The sequence below is a fragment of the Thamnophis elegans genome, chromosome 8 (assembly GCF_009769535.1).
Source record: "Thamnophis elegans isolate rThaEle1 chromosome 8, rThaEle1.pri, whole genome shotgun sequence".
In the NCBI taxonomy this organism is placed as follows: Eukaryota; Metazoa; Chordata; class Lepidosauria; order Squamata; family Colubridae; genus Thamnophis; species Thamnophis elegans.
Genome location: NC_045548.1, coordinates 42,397,988 through 42,417,065, shown reverse-complemented (window position 1 = coordinate 42,417,065; position 19,078 = coordinate 42,397,988). Strand labels below are relative to the sequence as shown.

At 41.6% G+C, this 19,078-nt stretch overlaps 1 protein-coding gene across 3 annotated transcripts in view; it reads left to right on the top strand.

The window, feature by feature from the left end:
• Positions 1-19,078, top strand: part of ASPH (aspartate beta-hydroxylase) — a 112,135-nt gene that overhangs the window by 85,266 nt on the left and 7,791 nt on the right. For all 3 annotated transcript variants that reach the window (XM_032222575.1, XM_032222573.1, XM_032222574.1), the window contains 2 exons: positions 6,458-6,593; positions 17,676-17,767. In XM_032222575.1, the coding sequence (XP_032078466.1) occupies positions 6,458-6,593; positions 17,676-17,767 (228 nt within the window). The remainder of the gene's footprint in view (positions 1-6,457; positions 6,594-17,675; positions 17,768-19,078) is intronic.

The following is a 19,078-nucleotide window of genomic DNA, read 5'->3' as shown; positions in this document are numbered from 1 at the left end:
GCCTGTTGGGCTACCCCCTTGTTAACTCAGCCAAGCCCTTTGTTGGATGACTTCCAGGCCTTTTGTCAGTACTTTAAATGGATGTTTGAAGATCCTATCAAGGGGAAAACATCAGCTAGAAGTCTGAAGTCACTGCAGCAGGGGAGTGGTTCCACATGGAATGAACCAGCTCTAATGGACACGTTCCAGGATGGTTTGTCAGAGGCCTTGCAGGATGAACTGGCGACGTTCGACGCGTTGGTGCACTTGTGCCTCTGGATAGATGCCCGGCTGCAGAGGCGAAGGCCTCGCCGTGCATTCCAGGAGACCACCAGCATGCCGGTTCAGCAAGGGACTGCAGTGGACTGGGAGGAGCCCATGGAGTTGGGTGCTGTCAGACCTAGAGTGTCACGTACTGAGATGGACAGACGACGTGCTGAGGGATTGTACTTCTACTGTGGGGATCTTGGACACGGGGCAGGGAGTTGCCCCAAGAAGAACAGAAGGGTTGCGCAGACTGCAGCTGTCCCTCAGCAACGCACTATCATGTCGGACAACCAGCACGTTTGTGCAGCCATGATACCCCATTCACACAAGGTAGTGTGCATTCGGGGAGTGTGGAATCCCAGGGCAGATGCTCTGTCTAGTAAAGTAGAGAACTCTGACCCTGAGAACTCTCTTCCACCTCGGACTGTTCTACCCGTTGCATCCTGTGCTGCCGTTTGTCATCCCGTGAGCATGCAGTCTCTGATACGGGATGCGCAGCGGGGTGACGACTGGGTGGAGCGATGAAAGGCGGAAGTAGGGCCGGCGTCCCCATGGACTTTGGAAGGGGATCTTTTGATGTATCGGGGCTGGCTCTATGTTCCCGCAGGGCACATCCGTAGCCGGGTGCTCTCACAGGTTCATGGTGCTCCTGCATTGAGACATTGGGGGGTTTTCAGGATTTTGCACCTGGCGTCCCGTCAATTTTGGTGGCCCCATCTGAGAAATGACGTGTGGAGGTGCGTGGAGCCATGTGCCCGGTGCCAATGGGCCAGGTCTGCAAGGAGGGCTCTGCCAAAATTCCAGCCTTTGTCGACTCCAGTCCCCGCAGCACTGGACTTTGTTTCTAGGTTCCCAGCAGGGTACCAGTGTCTTGGACTGTGTTCCATGGAGGCCATCACCAAACCTTCTGGGCCACACCCTGATCGTCGGAACCGGGGGAAGGGCCCTGCAGGATGGGAGTGTGTGGTGGCTCGGCAGGAGTCGGTGGAGCTGCCGCCAGACTCCGACGGCGAGGGGTCATATGAGTTGGCCTTGGAGGAGGTGGAGGACCCTGGACAGGGTGTTAGGGCTCGGCTGGAGCTGTTAGAGTGGCCGCCAGACTCCGACAGTACGAGGGCTGGTTGGTCGGCCATGGAGAGGGTGGAGGACCCTGGACAGGGTGTTAGGGCTCAGCCGAAGCTGTTAAAGCTGCCGTCAACCTCCAAAAGTATGGGGGCTGGTGGGTCGGCCTTGCAGAGGGTGGAGGACCCTGGACAGGGTGTTAGGGCTCAGCCGAAGCTGTTAGAGCTGCCGTCAACCTCCGACAGTAGTGGGGATGGTGGGTTGGCCTTGCAGAGGGTGGAGGACCCTGGATGGGGTGTCGACGCCGTGAAGGGTGGAAGGAGACATGGTGGCTACCAGATACATAGGGAGTTCCGGCTCAAGGGGACTATTCCTGCAGAGGTTTGGGACTCATGAAAAAGGCACCACAGCAAATGCGTGCGGGCCATCTTGTGGACAAGCCATTCCAACCGCATCCAGACTATCGGAACCCGGGGAAAGGGCCCTGCGGTGGGGGATAGTGTTGTGACTCAGCAGAAGTTTGCTGTGAGTTGAGTTGGGATGCAGGAAGAACAATGCAGCTGGGGCTTTTTAGTGTGGTCTTCTGAATATAAAAGGACTGATGGTGCCACGCCCTGGTTGCAGAAGTCTTCATCGGTCATCGGTCATCGGTCATGGTTTGTTTGTGAGAGACACTTGGATAAGTGATTTGCTTTTTTGCAACCCTGATTCAAGGAGACACTTGGAGAAGTGATTTGCTTTGTAAGAGAACTTTGTTTTTGCATTCTGTTATCTTCTTGCCAGAGACTTCATTTATGTTTATTTTTGGGCTCGCAGCCAGCGTGAGCCGAGGCTAATAAAGTTCTTTCCTTTTAAGTCTGTCTGACTGTCGTCTGTTAACGAGCAGAGAAGGGGGGTCAGAACAGATAAGTATCCCGGTATTTTCAGGTTTGAGTTGGCTGTGGAAGGAGTGACTTCGTGCTTCTTTTGGGTAGGGCTTTGTCTAACTCGTACAGGAGTTACCTCTGGCTGCCTAAGAGTGGAGTTGGAGAGGCGGCCACGGAGTTGGTCAACATACCTTCTCCAATTCCGACCATCCTCAAGCTCTATGAGATAAGAGCAAGACCCGGTGATGCTTATCACTGTGGCAGGAATCCACAGAGTTCCCCTGGCATAGTTGTGGGCGTAAACTGAATCCCCTATGCTAAAATTCCAAAATTTGCTTATTGAGTCTGGGGGTGATGCGGCAGAATAGTTTGGGTGTAGCTGGTCTAAGTGGGACCTTAGTCGGTGACCTATGAGAATCTCGGAAGGGCTTCTCCCCGTGGTAGCACTTGGCATGATGTGTTGAATTACAAGATAATGATCAACCCATGTTTGCCAATCTCCCGCGCCCATCCTGGATAGGGCCTCTTTTGCAGATCTCACCATTCTCTCCACCTGACCATTGGAGGCCGGATGGAATGGCGTGACCAGGGCATGTCTGATTCCCTGTGCGGCTAAGTAGGTCTCGAATTGCATGGCCATGAATTGGAGCCCGTTGTCAGAGACCAGGACATCGGGCAGGCCGTGTGTGGAAAAAAGTCTCCGTAGTACCTTGATAACCACTTCTGCTGTAGTGGAGATCATGAGGACTACCTCTAGCCATTTCGAGTAGGCGTCCACAACTACTAATAATGTCTGGCCATGAACTGGGCCAGCAAAATCTCTGTGCACCCTAGACCATGGTGCTTGAGGTCACTCCCACTCCTTAGCGGGCGCCTCTGAGGGAGCAGGTCTGGACTCCTGGCATGGTATGCAGGTAGCCACCCATTCTTCGATCTCCCTGTCCATGTTAGGTCAGCACACATAACTCCTAGCCAAAGACTTTATCCTGACAATTCCAGGATGCCCTACATGTAAAGCCTCTAATACTGCAATGCGCAGTTTGGGTGGAACAATGACCTGGTCCCCTCACAACTAACAGCCATTAATAACAAACAATTCATATCTTTTACAATAGTACATCTTGAAATCAGACAGGCCCCTTGGACCACCCCCTCCACACCCAGGTCAAAACTTGTTTGATCGTGGAGTCTCTTGCAGAGTGACAGCCTTGCAGCCTTGCAGACTAGGGTCTCAGGGGTAGGATCCACAAGTAGTTCTGGCAGTGGGCAGCAACTCAAAGAATTGGCATGCCCCAAGGTTGAGCCTGGTTGATGGACGAGGCAATAGGTGTAGGCCACGAGGAAAATAGTCCATCTGGTCATTCGCAGCGACAATAACACAGAAGTAAGCCAGTCCCCAGCCAGCAAGCCCAGTAGCAGTTTGTGATCCGTGATGTGTTCAAAATCACGGCTGTAGAGGTACTACACTGGCCACTGCAGCCAAAGCCTCACGGTCCAGGTGGCTGTAGTTCCGCTCGGCAGCGGACAAGGTCCTTGAGTAATAGGCTATGGATGTCTCGGTTCCATTGGGCATGCGGTGGCTGAGGACAGCTCCGATGCCAAACAGTGAAGAGTCGCAAGTTAACACAAGTGGCAGGGTCTGGCTGTACTGGACCAGGAACATGCCTGCTGACAGAATTTGTCAATTTGTCAATTTTAATAGATGTGTATGCCGCCCAATCCCGGAGGACTCCGGGCGGCTTACATAAAAGACAGTTTAAAAAAGAAGATATAAAAAATTTAAAATATAAGAGAACAAATTAAAACAGAACACAACATGCATTCGATCTTAATGGGGCTGAAGGTCAATCAAGATCAGCAGCCCCTAGGCCTGCCGGAACAGCCAGGTCTTAAAAGACTTTCAGAAGGCCTAGAGAGTGGGGATGGTCCAGATTTCAGGGGACAGTTCGTTCCAAAGGGCCGGGGCAGCTACAGAAAAGGGCCTCTTCTGAGGAGCCACCAGACAACATTGTGCAGTCGATGGTACCCGGAGAAGGCCCACCCTGTGCAATCTTATTGGGCGCTGGGAGGTATGTTGCAGGAGGCGGTCACGGAGATATCCAGGTCCTAGGCCATGTAGGGCTTTAAAGGTCTCTTTACCGTGGCAAATGTGGCAGCTTCAGCTCTGCCCCAGGACCACTTCGCGTTTTTTGCCAGGAGACAATGTAAAGGCTCAGCAATGGTGCCTTTCTGTTTAAGAAAGACGCTATAGAAAATAAGGAGCTCGAGGAACGCCTGCAGCTTGTTCTGATTGCGAGGTGTAGAGGTGCTTTAATTTTCTTAGTGGTTGGGTGAATCCCAGAGCCATCGATGAGGTACCCTAAGAATTCAACCCTTGGCATATTAATTTGGCATTTTTCTTTTTTGAGACGGAGGCCTTCGTCTCTAATTCTGGTCAAAACAGTTCTTAAACGTTTGAAAAGTTGTGCCTCATTTCCAGCCGATACGAAGATGTCGTCAAAATAGGGACGACTCCTGGAATCCACTGCAAAAAGCCGTTCCCTGACACTTTGGAACAATCCAGGGGCAATACTAACTCCAAATTGCAGGTGGTTACATTTGAAAGCACCCCTGTGCGTCACAATGGTTTGGGCCTCTGCCGTAGCGCCATCTGCAGGCAATTGTTGGTATGCTTGCGCCATGTCCAATTTAGCGAATACTTTGCTGGGGCCTAAGGAATGTAATAAATGCTGTACAATGGGTACAGGGTAAGCACTTTGTTGTAACACTTTATTGATTGTGCACTTGTAGTGGAAACCATTATGACAGTTGCTAGTATCTAACAAAAATATTTTATAATTATTATAATTATCATCTTTATGGGCATATTTAGAAACAACATACTGGGTCTCAGCCAATGTTTATCTTCAAAAGATATTTATGAAGCCTACGTATAATCTAACTTCCTAGAAATAAAGAGGTTTCTGAAGCTACAACTTACTTTTAGTTCCACCTTAAATTATTTTTAAAAACTAATTGTAGTAGAATCTGGTAATTGCTAAGGGAGATGTTTACAGAAACACTGCTACAGTTGGCACTTCACTGTACTATCTAGTTTATATGTGCAAACTATATAAAAAAATAAAAATATAAGTAATATACCTGGACTATAACAAGAAACTAATACAGTAATTGAATACTATAATTCAGTGGTTAAAGCAATTTATCCTTTGAACAACATTGGTAACTGATTTTATCTAGCTGTGGTGGTACAATGTTTAGAATGTGGTACTGCAGGCTAACTCATTGCTCACTCCAGAAGTTCGATCCTGATGGGTTCAAGGTTGACTCAGCATTCCATCCTTCCAAAGTCAGTAAACTGGAGACCAGATTGTTGGGAGCAATGTACTTACTCTGTAAACTGCTTAGAGAGGGCTGTAAAATGCCATGAAGCGGCATATAAGCATAAATGCTATTGCTATTACTATTACTATTCCTTTGTATGCCTAACAGCAAAAGTTCTTGCTGCAGCAAATATCTATTTTGTTTAATTGATATTATTTGTTGGGTGCATAGCTAATACAGTTGTAAGGTTGCCTAAGGAATCAGAAAATGATAAAGTTGTGGAGTCATTAGAAAAGAGTATTTGTAATTTATCATATTTTGCATGTTAATGCACTGTAAAATTATTACAATTTTTGAACAAAAATAATTATAATAAAGACCTTTGTTTTTGCTATAAGCAAAATGTGGCATAACAGAATAATAACCAGCTTAATAAAGATGATATTTTCATTAATTTTGAAAAGGCTTTATGCTTCTATTACAGCTATTTTTAATGCCAAGAAATTTAGGCAAGTTTGCTGTTCATAAAATCTAAATTAGCTAGTGTTTTCCTCTTTCATGTTTCCAACTTTGGCATTCCAGTTACCAATCACAACAGCACATCTTGCTTGCATGTTCTGTTGATTTTAGATTGGACTTGATCCTAAAGTCCCCCTCTTTTTCCAAATCAGCAGTTAGAACATAAATTTGAATGACTATCATATTATTGGATTGTCCAAAAAATAGCCCTCCCTTGGGTAAATCAAAACCAAATTAAAGTGGAAACCATTCTGGTAATATTGGAATAGTTATGCTACAAAGATAATTGAAAATGAGAAACTATGGGAGGCTATATTTATTTTTGAGGAGAAATAGCTAAAAGAATATGCAATGTATAAGTATAATCTTTATTGTCATTGTACTTAAATACAGCGAAATTGGTTGTGTGTGTTTGTGTATGTGATGTTTTGTCCTATTAGTCCTTAGAAAAAAACTGGAAGGTGATCCGGGATGAAGGACTTTCTGTAATGGATAGAAGCAAGGGCCTCTTTCTTCCAGAAGATGAAAATTTACGAGAAAAGGGTGACTGGAGCCAGTTTACTCTGTGGCAGCAAGGTACACAACTCATTACTTTTCTTGTCTGTTCCAGTGTCCCCTTTCCATGCTAACAAAAGGAAGCAACTAAAATGTTAAAGGGAAAATATGTTTTGTGATGCTAAAGAGCAGGATAATGAAAACTGAAGTGCCAGGCCTATTATTATTATTATGTAGTTAATCTTTGGTGAGATTCACAGCATTTGGGGCTGGTTGGTAGCTCAACAGCTCGACCCCTAACCAAGGACCTAGGAACTGTTAAGGTAACATCAGAAGATATAAGCTATAGGATAGCGGGGCTACGTATAAACAAAGAGAAGACAAAACTGTTAATTAAGAATATGACTCTGAACCAGAAAAGGGAAGTACAAAGCCTGTTAGGGATTAACATGGCCCACAAAGTACAATACTTGGGAATTTGGCTCACGGAGAGATGTTCCTCTATCAAGGTAGATAACTATATGAAATTGCTACAGCAGGTATCTAAAGATATGACTAATTGGAGTGGTAAACAACTGTCTCTGATGGGCAGGATTGCGACAGTCAAGACATATGTATTACCAAAATTTTTGTTCCTGTTTCAAACGGCACCAACTAAATTGGACAATTTTTTAAAAAAATCTTTGGAGACAATAGTGAATCGATTTATATGGCAAGGCAAGAAAGCACGAATTGAAGCCCAAATATTGCAAAAACGTAGAGAACTGGGAGGCTTCAGAATACCCAACTGGGAAGCATACTATAATGCAGCAATCGCCGGATTTGGCATTGGTTACTAGTCGGGCCCCACTCAGTGGCCTAGGACATCGTAACATATTTTCATAATATGCGTGCAGATCCAAGCAGTGCAGCTTTTTGTATTTGACTGATGGTGATTTTGTCAAACTATTATTATTATTATTATACAATTGTATCACAGCGGCCAGTTGTTTCGCCGGATTTGGCACTGGTTACTAGTCGGGCCCCACCCAGGGGCCTAGGACGTCGTAACGTATTTTCGTAATATGCGTGCAGATCCAAGCAGTGCGGCTTTTTGCACTTGACTGATGGTGATTTTGTCAATTTTTAACTGTTTTAAATGTAATTCCAGTGCTTTTGGAATAGCACCCAGTGTGCCAATTACCACTGGAATTACCACTGCTGGTTTGTGCCATAGTCGTTGAATTTCGATTTTTAAGTCCTGGTATTTTGCGATTTTTTCATGTTCCTTCTCGGCGACCCTGCTATCACCTGGTATTGCGATGTCTATGATTGTGACCTTATTTTTCTCAACCAGTGTGATGTCTGGTGTATTATGCGCCAGTATTTTGTCGGTTTGTATACGGAAATCCCACAAGATCTTGACCATCTGATTTTCGGTGACTTTTTCAGGCTGATGTTCCCACCAGTTTATTGCTGTTTTAATATTATAATTTTTGGGCTTCGGGGGGAGGAGCCTGCCGCCGTCGGGAGCTCAACGAAGCTCCTGTCAGGATTCTGGTTCGTATATCTTATAAGATCTATAGATATCTCCCCTTTCTGGCAGAAAGGGGCAGGGAGAAGGTCAGTCGTTAGGATCTCTTTGTAATTCATAGCTTTTTTTTGCTGTGAATGGAGAAGAGGTTCAACATTAGCTGAGCCTTTACTCCGGCCAGTTTTCCGCGCTGCCTTTTTTGCAGCCCCAGGCAGATTGCCCCCCCCCCAGGACAAAGCTAAGCTATTTAAAAGTCAATCCGGGCGGGGACCATTCCTGAGGAATTTCTTCTATTACTATCTAAAATACCAGCTTCAATTTCGCAAAAGGCTCCCTTTCTCTTTTAGCTGCGTCACAAGATGGCGATCTCGTAGCTTTTGTGTTTGATGTGACGTACTTAGTCAGCCCTACCCTCCTGAAGGCTTCTCCGTACTAATTGCTAAAAGATTAACTGAGGGGAGCAGAGACTTTGATTTTTGGCTCGCTTGATTGCTTGTCTTTTATTTTTACTCTGGAATGGCTCCCAAATCTAAACAGAAGCGCTTCCTTAATAACATATTTCCAAAAACTGCTATGAAGCCGCTACCCTTGCCTCCTACACCCTCCACGGGAGATTTGTTAACACAAGAATTTCTTCTCAAAACGCTTAATGATTTCAGACAGGAAATTAATCAACTGATATCGGATTTATATGATCAATTTGATGCTAAAATTGCTCAGGCAAAGAAGGATATGATCGGAGTAATGACAGTCATGACAGATTATATTGCTGAAACGGAGGACAAATTGGAACTTTTGGAAGAAACTAATCTTAATTTGATATCCAAAATTTAAACGTTACAACAGGAAATTGAAAATGCTCAAAAACAACTTGTCATGATAAATTATAATAAGACTGCCTTTGCAATAAGAGTTAGAGGATTGCGTGAAAACCAACAGGAGAATTTGAAACAGATCTTCTTTGAGGCTTTCAGCCGCTTGGTGGGAAGTCCGGGATTTAACTTTGATTGGCAGATTCAAAGAATTTACCGCCAGAATTCGTGGGTAGCAAAACAGCGACAGCTTCCGAGGGACATAATTATATACTTTACCACAAGGGAATCCAGAAATGAGATAATACAGAGGCTTTACAGCAAGAGGTTGAGAATTGATGGACAGGACTTGATTGTTTTTAAAGAGATACCATCTCAAATATTAAGAACAAGGAGAGAGTACGCTTTCTTAACCGAAGAACTCAGAAATTCTCAGATTCCATACAAATGGGAAGTCCCAGCTGGTATTACAGTTACATTTGGCAACCAAAAACACCGCATTAATTCTGTCTGTGAAGCCCGAGAATTTTACTACGAGACCCTGAAGGCGGGACTTCCTGATTCATCCAGACCTGGAGAGAGACAAGGAGAAGGAGAAGACAAACAGCGAGACACGTGGCTACAAGGCGGAGGGTGTTGCTTTCCTCTTCCGGAAGGGCAGAAGACTAAAGAATAAAGACTTAGCGATGTTCTTAAAGCTTTATGATTTCCGTCTGGGATAAAATGGAAAAGTTGTATATCGATGATGAGACATGGAGACTGAAAGAAGCGTTGCTGATTGTGGACACATATTGTATATAAGATTTGTCTGAACTCTAACTCAAATTGCGCATGAATTATTTTCCTAGGCGAGGAGAGCGGAGATTGCGATCTTTTTGAGTTGTGGTCTGGGACGAACGGAGTTGGGAGGCGCGTGGGAGAGGGAAGGGTAGCGAAAGCTTAATTAGATTACCTGGGGCTAGAATGCAAGCTGATGTTTGTTTGAGTTGCTATTTCAATATAAGGTCAAGAAAGATTGGTCGGAGAGTCTTCAGGAAAGTGGAGTAAATATGGGAGGAGCAATGGATGCGGATAAAATATATATGTGGATATGGATAAAGGCAGGGTGGAAGGTAAAAAAATTTACATGTGGAGGTGGGTAAGGATAGAAAGGGAGGTGTTGGAAATGAAAAATGAAAGAAGTACTTGAGTTTAATGGTTTTATAGAAAGGTTTGGATATTCGGATAAAAAAGAGATAAATTAAAGGTCTGAATAGATAGACAAAGCAATGAGACTTTTAGTTGGGGAATCCTAATTGATCAACTTACCTGGCTCTAATACAGTTTGAAACCCTGCAAGTAGTAAAATAACCGAAATTTGGAATGAGCTACATTGTTTAAGATTTACAGATAATGGGAAGCTGTGTTAACGTAGTGGGTTTATTGACCCTTCTTGTTTCTCCTTTCTTTTTGTGTGTGTGTGTGTTTTTTTTTTTATTTTGTATTTTTTACTATTCTCTTTTTTTTTCTTTGGCTTTACTTTTATTTTATTTTTTTAATTTTAAAGTTAGCTGGCCTTATTATACTCAAATGCTTGTTAAAGAATTATGCCGGGTATGGGACCTGCGAAGCCGTAAGGGGGTTAGGGAGGGGGGATTATAGGGGGGAGGGGGGAGGGTGGAATTACAGTTTCAATTCTTAGAACAATAAGAATTCACTTGTATACTGCGGCTCGTTTTTCTTTTTTCTTTTTTTCTTTTTCTCTTTTATTTATTTATTTATTTATTTTTTTAAAAACAAACTGAAATGTATGGATATACCAAAGCGAGGAGAAGAGGGAAAGAGGAGGGAGAAGTAAAGAGGGAGTGAGAGGGAATGTAAGGAGGGTGAGATGGAGGGAGGGGGAGATGTCTGAGGGGGAAGGGAAGTAGAAGAGGGGAATGCTGGAGGGGTGAAATGAAAGTTGGAGGGGGAGAAGAGAGGGTGTATGGGGGAATGAAGTGTCATGTTGGGTTTTTTTTTCTCTTTTTTTTTACGCACAGTATATAAGTGATTGTATAAAATGAAAATGAAAATGAAATAAATAAAATGTATTTAAGAGTGAATATTATAATTTTTGCACAAATTCCAGTGGATCATTTGTGCTACTGAATTGTGCCACAATTTATAATCAGTCTGCGTGATTTTTTTACAGCAGCTGAGTATGTGATCAACAGTTTCATCAGCTTCTTTGCAAAGTCTGCATTTGGCATCATCTGAGGATTTTTCGATTTTGGCCTTAATGGCATTTGTGCGGATAGCTTGTTCTTGCGCAGCCAGGATTAGTGACTCTGTTTCTTTCTTTAATGTACCTGTTGTTAACCATAACCAAGTTTGTTCACTGTCCACTTTATCTTTTATTTTTTCCAGAAATTGGCCATGCAGTGCTTTGTTCTGCCAACTCTCCATTCTTGATTTTATCACATCTTTTCTGTATTCTTGTTTCATCTGTTGGGCCTTCAGTAGATTTTTGTTCTTTACTTTGATTAATAGATGTTCTTGACTTTCTTTTAAATAATCAGCCAGTGCATGTTTTTCTTCTTCAACTGTTTGCTTCACTTGTAATAATCCTCTGCCACCTGATTTTCGGGGCAGATATAGTCTATCAGTATCACCATGTGGATGTAAACTGTAGTGCATTGTCATTAGTTTCCTGGTTTTTCGGTCCAAAAGGTCCAAATCAGCTTGTGTCCAGTTAACTATACCAGCTGTGTATCTTATAACTGGTATTGCCCAGGTATTTATGGCCTTGATTGTATTTCCACCATTCAATTTAGATTTCAAAATTTTCCTAACTCTGTTGGTGTACTCTCGCCTGACAATAGTTTTTACTTCTCCATGCTTGATATTATCCAACTGCAGAATGCCTAAGTATTTGTAGACTTCATTTTCGTTGCATTTAATTAGTTGGCCATTGGGCATTTCAATTCCCTCACATGCAGTGATTTTGCCCCTTTTTATGGATACAGTGGCGCATTTTTCCATGCCAAACTGCATTGAAATATCGGTGGTGAATACTCGGACTGTGTTTCAATTCATCCATATATAGTAAATGCGAAAATTTTTCAGCTTCTTTGGCTGTTTGGTAGCCTAATTTCATTTTTTAAGATTGCTGATAGTGGGATCATAAGTTCTTCAGACATCTGTTTGTTAGAAGCAGCTATCTCTTCCTTAAGTTTTGCGTCCATCGTAACAGCATGATTTTTTAACGCATTGATTAATTCCTTCTGCAGAATTTCCCTTGTCAGGGTGTCCCCTGCAGAAGTAGAAGGGAGTGATGATTGTATTTTAGCAGAATTTCCGGCACTTTTCAATGCGGGGGAGCGGAGGAGGGGGAATTTTTGCTTAGAAGCCATCTCAAACTTAATCTTCTTTAGTCAGTTAAAAGTCCAGGCAGTCCAATTATACAGCAATTGCTATTTGTTTTGATAATAAATCACTTCTTGGTAATAAATCACTTTTAGGCTTCGCAAAAGTTCTATCCGAGACATGCCACTCCTACACAGCTCGCGCCATTTTTATAGAACTTTCAACAAGTAATCAGCAGAAGGAATTCTTTGCAAATGGAGCTAAGGATTTATACATACAATTAAGATGTTCACAGGTATTGGTTCAGCTCGGCTTGAAGACCATAATAAATCATTGTGCTGAGGATGAGCGAAAACCTTCGTTCTGCAACAAAATATAGAAAATATAGAATTGTATATAAATCCTGGCTCGGAGCTGCCATACTACAGCCGGTGCTTTCCCCCTTCCTCCCAGCGTTTAGGCTGAAAGGGCTAGTTGGAAACCTTCCGATGCATAGCTTCTCATCTCTCTCTTCTAAGTCCAAAGGGAGGATAAATAAACTGCCAAACAGCTTGATAGATTGCTGTTTAGACATATTAATGATGCCAGGATTCCAGAGCTGTTAAAGATAACAGCCCTCTGTCAGGGTCCGCCCACCAGAAGCCAAAATTGCTTTTATTTCTGAAGTTCTACTTTCTTAACTTCCTGTGGTGACATTACTGTGCTTAGAGCGGAGGAAAGGGAGCTCTCCTAACCTCTAACTCTAACTTCTTAGTTTGGGCTCATTTTTGAGCCCTGTTGATCCTGAAGGGGCCAGCAGATTAAAGGGGATACTCTGTAAACACTGGGGTGATAAGGCAAATCCCCCAGCGGATGGGAGAAACCCCCTAAATGGACAAGGAACTATCCTGCCATTTGGTTAGGATGATGGTGACCACATAAGAAAGAAGGAAACAGAGAGGGAAGCAATTGAAATCGGGATATTTGTTACTATTGCTGACAACCCAAAGAGGAGGTCAACGCAAAATTGGCAGAGAGGGTGAGTTGGAAAGAAGGAGACGCTGGGAAGGAGACTGGTTTTGCAGTTCAATTTTGCCGAAAAGAAATGAAGCAGAGACGCTGAGTTCGCTGAGTTGGAAGGGACAGCCCGAATAACTTGAAGGAATTGGCCAAGTGAGAACGAAAACCCAGCATGGACAACAGGAGTAAAAAATAATATTTGCCGAGAAGATTTGGAAAGCTCAGATTGTTTAACAATTGGGTTGGTAGTTTAGTTCTTTTTGCTTTTACTTCTTGCTCTTCCGTCTGCTGTTTTGTTTTCCCCAAAGACTTGATATTTATTTGCCTCGGAACAGTGTCGGAGAGAGAGGAATGTTTTGGAAAGGACCTTAATTCTTTGCTGGAAACCTGGATATTAACATTTTCTGTGAGGGGAGAGTGACACCTAGTTGACTGTAAATTTGGACACACACACACACAAATATATATATATATATATATATATATATATATATATATATGTATGTATGTATGTATGTATGTATGTATGTATGTATGTATGTATGTATATGTATATGTGTATGTATGTGTGTGTATATATATATATATATATATATATATATATATATATATATATGTATGTGTGTGTATACACACACACACACACACACACACACACACACACACACACACACACACATACATATATATATATATATATATATATATATATATATATATACTTAAAGTCACAACCCCTGGTATGCCCAAGTATGGGAGGAAGGTCACACTTCCACTCTGTCATTAGGCTCGTCACAAGAGACCATCCAGACAGAAACCCAATATTTTTTACTGTTGCCTTTTTTTGTTATATTTGTTATATTTATGCTGATAAATAAATATCCCTTTATTTATTTATCAGCATAAATATAACATATATATATATATATATATATATATATATATATATATATATATATATATATATATATATATATATATTTGTGTGTGTGTGTGTGTGTGTATACACATACATACATAGAGATAAACTAACTACTAGAATTGAATACCTGTATAAATGATAAAATTAAGAGACATCTATTGGTATAAGATAATAGTGTGGTATATAAATCTATGATATATATTAATTAAGGACTAAAATAGAATTGAATACTATATAGGAATGTTCATGTATTGAAACATGATATTAAGGAAGGTTAACTATTGTCAAATATTGAAATATACAATTACTTATATTATTGATATTACTGATAAAGTAGAAGTAAAGTAAAGTAAAGTAAAACTTATATGCAATTGTGGGCAAGGATAAATAGGGGGATAAAAATGGCAACTTCAATAAATTTAGTGAAAAAAACTACACCCAATGTGATTTCAGCCTCACACCCTTCCTCAAATCAAAGATCAATTGAGAGTGCATTGGGGTTGGAGAGAGGCAAAAAGATGGCAGGAACAATTGGGCCAGCTCCAACAATGCAGAGTATGCAATTGATGCTCCAGATGATACAAGAGACATTGACAAAAAGCCAGGAAGTGACAACTACTAATCATGAAGAGACAAGGAGGAATCATGAAGAAATGAAAAATGAAATGGGAGAATTGAAAGGAACTATCAAAAATGTAGATGACAAAATTGAAAGTATACAGAATGCCTTAGCAATTAATGAACAGAAAATCCAGTGTATGGAAGAAAAAATAGAACAAGCAGATCGGAAGATGGGAAAAATGGAATTGGAATATAAACAACTTAATAAAGAACTAGAAATATCAATAACCCGACTTGAAAATGAAAGAGCTGCATTCTACCTAAGATTCGAATCTAAAACATACTGGAAGAGAAGGAGGAAGACCTGAAAAGAAAAATGATTGAAATTTTCACTGAAATTCTCAAAAGAAAAGAACAAGAGTTGAGAGGAGAAGTCGATGAAGCTTATCGGGTGCATACTAACTATGCCAGAAGACATAGTCTCCCGAGAGAAGTGCATGTAAGATTTGCTAAAAAAACAACGAGAGATGAAGTGTACAAAAAAACTAGAGAAGAGACGATTACATTACAGGGAAAAGAGTTGATCACGTTCAAACAGATTCCACAGAGAATTCGGGAACAACGTAGGCAGTACCAATTTTTAACAAACCAGTTAAATAAAAATAGAACAATGTACAGATTGTTGGTACCAGAAGGGGTTCTGATATCTTGGCAAGGAAAAAGATATAAGATAGAGAATACAGAAGAAGCACAGAAATTCTATGAAGAATATAGCAAAGCGGAAGAAGAACAAAGAAGTAAGGAGGGACTAGAAAGTAGGGGTCGAGAGGAAGAAACATTAGGTGACAAGGAAAGAAACAGGAGAGAAGAACAGAGGCAAGAAAGAGAGAGAGCAGAGAACAAAGGCGCGAGAGGGAAAAGTCAGATACAAACCAGAAGTAAAAAAAAAAAAAAAAACCCAGCTAAAGATAGATCAAGAAATAACAATTATCTCGATAAACTTGAATGGACTGAATGCACCCAAAAAAAAACCTTAAGAAATTGAAAGTAGATATAGCCTGTATACAGGAAGTAAGAATTGACAGGGCTTAGATTTCATCTGGGCTATGTAATCAAGTAGACGAAATTGAAATAGAACCAAATGAGTGGTCAGACCAATTTAATAATTCAAAAGGAATTAGCACAGAAAATTAAAGTAGTCAGACTGAATTACTTGGAATAAGTCATCAAATCAGGACGATGGCTGGCATATAGACTGTAGAACGAAAGAGAAAAAAGGAAATGATACGAAACTATATGGGTTTGTGGAAATACCATCCCCAAGAAAACATAAACTGAGATTTGAAAGAGACACCTATAACAATAGAAAAAGAAAGGGAGGGGAGAAGGAAGGAGATGAGAGGAGGAAGGAAGTAGAGAAGGGGGGAAGAAGGAAGGGAAAGGAGAAGAGGGTGGAAGGGAGAGAAAGAGAAGGAGAGATAGTAGGAAAGGAAGAGGAAGAGTGGAGGAGAGGTAAGGGAAGAAGAAAGAGGTAAGGAGAGGTGGGTGGAAGGGAGAGAAAGAGAAGGAGAGAGGACAGGAAAGGGAAGAGAGAGGGTAGGAGTAGGGGAGAGGTAAGGGAAGAAAGAAGGGGAAGGAGAAGAGGAAGGAAGGAAGTAGAGAAGGAAGGGAGGGAGAAAAGAAAGGGAAAATAAGGTGGTGTTACAACAGGCGCTAGGGATAGTAAACAAAACAACTCAAACTGGGAGTTGTTGAGGACCCGGATTGTTGTTGGGGGCAATATGCTGACTCTGTAAACCGCTTAGAGAGGGCTGAAAGCCCTATGAAGCGGTATATAAGTCTAACTGCTATTGCTAAACTGTATATTATAACCTTTTAAATGGAATAACAAAAGTGTAAGAATGGCAAAGAAAAAGAATAACTATGTGAATGTATACCTATAATTGTATGTAAGAGAATAAATGACAGTAAGAATATAAAGCACAATATAGGTAAACAATATTTTGGTATAAATAGCTAAGTATAAATAAATATAGAATTGTATATAAAAATGGATAACGAATAAGGAGACCATGAATGCAAGATGGAAAACTATAGAAGGGAAAACACTAACTGTAAAGAAACCGATACGGAACTGCTGTATGATACATGATGGAACTTCTTGTTCCTATGTTGTTTTAAGTCATGTGTTTGTTTTTGTTGATGTGTTTATGTGTTTAACATAAAAAATTTTAAAAAATTAAAATAAAACTTTTTTTTAGTTGGTCATAATATTCTGTTTAGAAGATTAATATTCCGCAAAGCATGAGCCCATCACCACTGTTATAAAAAGACACAGAATTTCACTTATATTTTTATGAAATCCTTCTTTGCATTTCCTTAGGGAACTGAACATTATCCTCTTTCACAAAACTAACCAAGGCAAATTAAGCGGTAAGAGAGACCATGGAAGGGAGAGCAAAACTGGACCAAAGTCACTCAGGAAACTTTGTTCTTATCTATAGTCTTGATCCTGCAACTAGATTTTATGCAATATTCAAATAGTTCTTCAATGCTTCCCTCTCAATTCAATAAAAGCAGGAATTTTGTGAAGGAGTATGCAATACCTTTCTCTAGGTTCAGTGAAAATTTATTATGAACTATGCATAGATATTAGGACATATCATATAAAGTAGTAAACAGCCTGGCATTAAATCTGTGCCAAAGCAAAATTATTTTCAAAGAAAAAAAGTTATCCGTCTCTGGATATATGGATGCTAACTGTAATGAGTGTGGAGTATGAGTTATATTCTGTATAAAAATAATTACAAAAGTATTGCACTTCTATACTTGGATACAGAGGCCAATTCGATTAGAGTTAATCACCCCTGGATTTTTGGATGATTACACGTTTAAATCTCTTTCAAGCGCCTATTGAGCTGGCATTTTCAAATCCCCAGTATGACTATTCTTAGATTTTTTTTTGGGGGGGGGGGTGTGAAATTCAGATTACCTATGCTTAAACCATATTTTTCCTCTTTTCACTCTAGGGAGAAAAAATGAGAATGCCTGCAACAGTGTTCCAAAATCGTGTGCCTTATTAGAACGTTTCACAGAAGCCACCGGATGCCGAAGAGGGCAGGTACTGTCTGGTTTGTACAGCAGGTCCATAGATAGATATGAAGAAGTATCCATATATATTGGGCAAATATCCAACTTCAAAGGGCAAAGTGTGATTCAGATGCCACATGGGCGCACCTATAGCTTCTGTTCTGAACATCTTAAAGCAAAGAGGTCTTCTCCTGCGATTGCATATTCACTGCAAAAGACAGCCAAGTGAGTGAGGAATGTCAGCTGCTTTTAGCTGCTACACTTGAAAACATGTGCTCTGAATCACATGCTGCCGTTTAAATCCTTCCTCCCCCGCCCCCGCCACCAACTGAGATTAGATTGATGCTAACCCTGCTGGCCTTAAAGACATGGTTTTGTCATCAAGGATCCAGCTGTGTGGCAAAACCTGTTAGGTTGATTTGATGGTGGTAGATTTATTTTTACTCAGCTGCTGATGACTGGGAGTTAGTTACTTTCAACTGTTCAACCAGAATCATGTACAGTATTTAGGTTTAGGTTTTAGGTTTATTCGATTTATATGCCACCCTTCTCCCAAGAACTCAGGGCGGCGTACAACATTAAAAGAAACACATAATACAAAAGTTAAAAAGAGACTAAATAGGATATCCCAAACCCAATTAAAATTGGCAATGACATTTCTTTTAAAAGAATTCAAATTAAAATTAACAGTAATCAATAATTTGTTTTGTTTTGTTCAGGCCAGGCTGGCTTGCTGGAAAAGCCAACTTTTTAGGGCGCATCGGAAGGACTGGAGGTCGGGGATTATACGAAGCTCCGGGGGCAGCTCATTCAGAGGGAAGGCGCTCCTACAGAGAAGGCTCTCCCCCTGGGGGTCACTAGCCGACACTGTCTGGCCAACGGCACCCTGAGGAGACCAACTCTGTGGGATCCCACTGGATGATGGGACGCTACCAGTGGCAGTAGGTGGTCTCGCAGGTACCCTGGGCCTAAGCCATGGAGCGCTTTAAAGGTCATAATTAGTACCTTGAATTGCACCCAGAAGACAACTGGCAACCAGTGCAGGCCACCTAAAAGGGGTGTAACATGGGAGTACCTAGGTGCTCCCATGACAACCCGCGCAGCCACATTCTGGACCAGTTGAAGCTTCCGGGTGCTCTTCAAGGGCAGCCCCATGTAGCAGTAGACTTATATACCGCTTCATAGGCCTTCAGGCCTCTCTAAGCGGTTTACAGAAAGTCAGCATATTGCTCCCAACAATCTGGGTCCTCATTTTACCCACCTTGGAAGGATGGAAGGCTGAGTCAACCCTGAGCCGGTGAGATTTGAACCGCTGAACTGCTGATCTAGCAGTAGCCTGCAG